Genomic DNA, 6,017 nt, shown 5'->3' on the forward strand with positions numbered 1-6,017 from the left:
CAAAGGCAACCGCTTCGCAAGGCAACCGCTTCGCAAGGCAACCGCTTCTCAGGGCAACCGCTTCGCAGGGCAATCGCTTCGCAAGGCAACCGCTTCGCAGGGCAACCGAAGGAGCACACCCCCGGCGAGCTTAAAACAGGAGGAAGGAATTGTGGGCCCCAGTTGCTCCCCCTACCTAGTAGCAAATGATCCGCGTATCCCCGATTGAAAGAAGGACTACTTTAAAGTTATCCCAAACAAGTGCCTAAAGAGTGGGAACCAGGTGAAGTGCGATCCTAATAGGGCCCACACCAGCAGCGGGTGTTGCGCGTGAACCAGTAGGTACGCGGAGGACGACTGAACCAGCGTAACCCCAACGAAGCAGAGGACCCGTCGGCGAGTGGGAGGAGGCCCTCCGAATGTCCACAAGGAGTTATTTCGGAAAAGGCGGAAAAACAGCCACGTGGGGGAGCATCGACTGGGAAGGAGCGTTTGGGAAGTAGCGTGTGAGAAGCCTCATCTGAGAAGCCTCATCTGAGAAGTCGCATCTGCGAAGTCGCAGCAGAGGACACCATTTTGAAAGGCCCTCCCCCCCCGTGCGCGCTCGCATCGCGGGAAAAGGTGCCCCTTGCGTGAGAGATAGGACCTGCACAGTGCGAGACGCCATCTAGATCAGACCATCTCGATCAGACCATCTAGATCAGACCATCTAGATCAGACCATCTAGATCAGACCATCTCGACTAGACCATCTCGACCAGACCATCTCAATCAGACCATCTCAATCAGACCAACTCGATCAAACCATCTCGATCAAACCATCCCTATCTCACCCTCCCGATCTCACCATCTCGATAAGGCCGCCCCTCCCAGCCGCTGCCCCCGCGCAGGCCCGTAAAATGAAGTGCCCTTGTCGCACCCTGCCATAAATTAGTAACAGCATGAAAAGGAGAAGAATAAAACGATGCATCTGTCAATTTTTAAGCAAATTAAAATTATATTTAAGCATATGGATAAAAATAAAAAATGCCATAAAGTACGTGTTTGGCACCCTTATCTTGAGGGAAAAGCTACATTTTAGAACCTACAGGAAGAGGAGGATCTGTCCTAGTATGACTCTAGTGTTGGATCTAGACGAAACACTTATTTATTGTACAAAAAAAAAAAAGTTCAGTCATCAGAAGGAAGTAGATGTGTTAATCAATGGGAGGTATTTCTCCCTATATGTATGTAAAAGACCATACTTAGACCTCTTCTTCTCCATTCTGAACCCATTTTTCGAAATCGTTATTTTTACAACATCCATAAAGAGCTATGCCGATACAGTACTCAACATAATAGATGTAGATCATTACATAGACAAAAAATTTTACAGAGAAGACTGCTTCGAAGTGAACCAAAAAATATATATAAAAAATTTACAAAACATAAAAAAAGAGGTCTCCAAAATAGTCCTAATTGATGATTCGAATATATCAGGTTTGAAATATCCAGAAAATTATTTTCCCATAAAAAAATGGCAAGGAGATTTAAATGATACAGAACTGTTAGATATTATTCCTTTTTTTTTGAATTTGAAAAAAATGAGAGATGTAAGATCTGTGTGTTCTTTTAGGTTAAGAACTCAGAAGGATATTAACAAATTATTTCATACGGTTCCTTCCAAGCAGATTAGGTACCTAACTGATCGGGGGTGCAATTTTTTGTATTCACCATCTCTTGCCTTTCAAGCCATTAATTATTTGAAAATATTTATGAATCGGTTTAGGTATGCCAGCTCTAAAAAGCAGTGGAATGAATTAGGGAAGAAAATCAATAGCAAGTTGAAGTCCTACCCCTTTTCACTCTCCAAGCTCAAGGGCTCCAGTGACGACGAGCATCGCAAGCGCCACCGCAAGCCCGCGCCCAAGAAGGTGCAGCAGGAGCGGTGAAGCAGGGGCGGTGAAGTAGGAGCGGTGAAGTAGGTGCGGTGAAGTGTAGCGGTGAAGTAGGAGCGGCAAAGCAGTAGCGGAAAGCACTCGCGGTGAAGTAGTCGCGTAACGCACTCGCGGTGCAGCGTTTAGCGGCTGACCCGTTGGCCGCTTTTGAAGAGCCTTGTTTTTTAGTGTATATGTAAATGCATATGTAAATGTGCGGGGGTGGCTGCGGTGGTGGCTGCGGTGGTGGCTGCGGTGGCGGTGCAGATGGCAGCCCGTGCGGACACGCTGGGGGATGCACTCCTGGACACTCGCGAAATGGCAAATTAAAAAAAAAAAAGGCCATCCCCAAGCCGGCGGGAGGCTCCAGCCAAACAGCGCCTTTTAAATTATGGTCCCGCTCCGTACGTTTATCTACCCCGACCCAGCGTAACTGCCACGAGCGTAACTTCTGCCGCGGTTGTACCTCCGCTGCACCCCCGCTGTGCCGCCACCCCCAGCCCAGGTGCCGATTGTACATAGCATGAAGATCGTTCCCCCCCGCGCGTGGGCAGGCAACTCACGCAAGCCGCGTAGATGCGCATGTGCACCCTCATGAAACATAATTAAAAGTTATCACCTCGTTAGCAACGCCTTTTCAAATGTGTTTCTCCGTTTCGATGCCCCTCCTCGGCTCAGTCTGGGAAACCCCCCCTCTGGGAGAACCCCCCTCTGGGAGAACCCCCCTATGGGAGAACACCCCTATGGGAGAACACCCCTATGGGAGAACACCCCTATGGGAAAAACGCAACCCCACCGCGAAGGGGCTCTGTGGAAAGGTCGCACAAAGGGACACCCCCATTTGTATGCTAATATGCAGTTGCACGTCAACCCTTTTCTTCTGTACCTTGAATGCACCATTTGGGGGGATGCACCAAATTACGTCTCCCTACATTGGGTCATGAATGTATGCCGCGTAATTTGAAAGGCTACTTATCAAACGATTCGGTTGTTTGTGTGTAGTGGGGGAAGGTGCATAACCGAGGTGGGTCCTTGCCTCCCCTTCCCCTTTAGGAACATATCACCAGCAAAAGGGGAGTACCAACAGGAGAGGGGGCAATACCCCAGATTGCCAATTTTTAGTGACCCACTTGGGGATCCCCAAGTGATGGAAGCGCAGATGGAAACGCAGGCGAGAATTGTAAAAAAAAAAATAATAAATAATTTGAGGCTCATTTGAACGTTCACTTGGAACCTATGTGCTAAGGTTTTGCCCCTCTGCTTCTGCAACTGTGAGGAAGGGGGGAGGGGCAAATTTTTTGCGCACGGATAAATCCCCCGTTGGCTCTGTGCCCCGTGACTCTTTCGCGACATTCCTATACAATTGGTGGTTACATGCTGTATATACGTATGTATACGTAGCACTCCCCTCGGAGAAAAGCCAACTCAGCCATTTTTCAGATTAGCATCTTTCGTGTTAGCATCTTTCATAGTAGCATCTTTGCGCAGGGCACCATTTAAAGAAGCGACGCGACAAATGTTGAGATCAGTTCGTTGGGCGAGGCGGTGAAGCGGTGAAGCGGCGAAGCGATTAAGCGATTAAGCGGCACGTACACTACATCGACGGTGTGGGATTGCCCCCAATAAATTTCTCCTTTCTCCCTTCTCCTTTCCCCTTTTTTTTTTTTTTTTATCCTCCCCCTTTCCCCATCGTTTCCGTGGCGACATTTTGCTTCTCCCCCCCTGGGCGTAGCTACCAACTGGTTTCCTACTTTGCCACTTCTACCCCCCCCCCAATCCAACTAATGTTTTTGAGCGTCTTCAAAATGAGCATACAGAAGGTGATCGAAGAGAAATTAAGCTCAGCCTTGAAGCCCACCTTCCTCGAGTTAGTAGATAAGTCTTGTGGATGCGGAACAGCCTTCGATGCAGTCATAGTGTCTAGTAACTTTGACAGTAAGAGATTGCTCGACAGACATAGAATTGTTAACGATGTGATCAAGGATGAATTGCCAAACATACATGCTTTTTCTATGAAATGTCACACACCCACTGAGTATGACAAATTGAAGAGCAGCCAAACATGAGGTGTGGTTATCCATTCGGCAACCCTGGTGTGGAAGCAACACAACCCCTCACCTCCATTTGGAAAGAACATTATAATGTTAAGTATTTAGGAGCAATGTTTTTTTTTTAGCGTACCAAGTGAGCCCCCTTTTGTCCAAGTTAAGCGTAGCTGCACCCCCACCGTACATAATATGTAGAGTGTACGTGGTTTTTTTTTTTTTTAACACGCCAAATAAAGCCAAAAGTTAGAGATTTTAGCTGTCTGTCTGCCTGTCTGTCTGTCTTTTTTTTTTTTTTTTTTTTAACAACCCCGTATGGAACCCCCTTAACAGGAGGAGAAATGAAAAAAATATTTAACTCTGTTTCACCTTTACCCTTTCGATCTTACAACTTGAATTGCGACATCCCCCCTCTGCTGCCTTTTCGAAGAAGTATTATGCGCACCTAGGGTGGAGGGATGGCATTTTTTTTGCTCAAATAGGAGCCCCCCCTTTGTTGAGCTATTTGTCCCTCTTAAAGATGTGGACCCTGCTCCATGCGCAGACGCGGGCACATACGCGGGCACATACGCGGGCACATACGCGGGCACAGACGCAGGCACAAACGCAGGCGCAGAGTTGTACGATGGGCACACACAGTTACTCCCCCTTCTGAGGCGAAACCGATTCGTACGCATGTTACGCTGTTTAAATATTACAGGACAGTCCCAATATGGACAACTTTCCGTCCCTTCCTTTAGCAGAGCACATCACACAATTGCCCAGCATAGAAAAGTGTACCTGGTTCATCCATCCGTGCACTCATCATGTCTACTCCACTTTGTGCGTTTGCTCGTCGAGACAAGCTGCATTGCCATACATGTGATCAACATGTGTTGATTTCCCCAACATGTTGTTGCTTGGCTTTTTTTCGTCCTGAGTTGGAAGTTTCTTTTCGTGGGAAGTTTCTTTTCGTGGGAGGTTAATTCTTACGGGGCCATTCTTTTGCAGCGTCACGCAAAATAGTGCATATGAGCAGGGGAAACACATGCCAATGCACATGAATGTGTGAGCATGCCAACATGCGACCATCCTCCTGGGGGTGCATTTTTCCTTTTCCCGCTCATCCTTCGAACTGATAAAGGAGCGAGCCTCTGCAGCACCAAGTTGCACAACGCGCATTGAGCGAAGGGGACCCATCACATGGGTGTGCAGGTACTCCTACATGCAGACACACTTGCAGAGTACATGCCATTTTGTAGGACGTTGTCCACGGGAAGAAATATGATCAAATATCGAAGTAGGTGCCATAAATGGTACCTCTTGTGAAAGCAGTTATGCTGCTTCTTTTTTTTCCTCAGTGGAACCATTTTACAGTTCCTCGCTTGGATGTCACCTCTGTTCAGGTGTTGTTTTTTTTTTTACCCTTTCTGATATTGGAATTTGCACACCCATGTGTAACATGCCCTCATAATTCTACACATTTTCCATGCATTGGTGCACCTCCCCGATTCAGCCATGTTGAGAGGGTTGTTAGAGCGGTTTGACTGCCCCCAGTGGCAAGCTCTTGGTGCGCCTTTTTTTCCCGCCAGTCGTTCATAAATTTTTATTCCCTTTTATTGGTGTTTTTTCACTGCACAGGTTGCTTCTCGTGCGGAAGGAAAAAGAGGCAGGAAAGAAACAGATCAAAAATGAAGCAACATAAAGCTACATGAAGCAACATAAAGCAACATAAAGCAACGTAAAACAAAATAACGTGTGCTCGTGCGCCACCAATGCGCAGGGATGCGTGCGTGCATTTTAACATACCCCACACGTTGCATACGCCCCTGTGTGTGTGCAGGTGCCTCAGCAAATGTAACCACTCACTCGTCGGCCACCACTGCATGTTGGTGTAGAGTATGCTCCACTTTTTTTGTGGAGCACTTGGGGGGTTGAAGTTAAAAAGGGAAAATGGCAAAACGCCAGTGGAAGAAAATGCTACAAAAAAAAAGAAAAAAAAAAAAAAAAACGTCCCAACTGTAAAAAGCTAGAAAGAGCAAATCGTGCAACAAAAATAAAATACACACACAAATTACAAATTGTAGATTAAAAAAAAT

General features: G+C 46.9%; 2 protein-coding genes across 2 annotated transcripts; both read left to right on the forward strand.

The window, feature by feature from the left end:
* Nucleotides 1-919: 919 nt before the first annotated feature.
* Nucleotides 920-1,909, forward strand: PCYB_102580 (nif-like protein; the record flags this gene model as incomplete). Its single annotated transcript, XM_004222807.1, has 2 exons — nt 920-1,570; nt 1,649-1,909. The coding sequence occupies 2 exons, from the start codon at nt 920-922 to the stop codon at nt 1,907-1,909; spliced, it is 912 nt and encodes a 303-aa protein (XP_004222855.1).
* A 1,717-nt stretch (nt 1,910-3,626) lies between these two features.
* On the forward strand, nt 3,627-3,959 carry PCYB_102590 (hypothetical protein; the record flags this gene model as incomplete). Its single annotated transcript, XM_004222808.1, has 1 exon — nt 3,627-3,959. A coding segment is annotated over exon 1 (279 nt), but the record flags the coding sequence as incomplete, so codon positions are not given.
* Between the last annotated feature and the right edge of the window lie 2,058 nt (nt 3,960-6,017).

This window comes from Plasmodium cynomolgi, chromosome 10 (assembly GCF_000321355.1).
Source record: "Plasmodium cynomolgi strain B DNA, chromosome 10, whole genome shotgun sequence".
NCBI lineage: Eukaryota > Apicomplexa > Aconoidasida > Haemosporida > Plasmodiidae > Plasmodium > Plasmodium cynomolgi.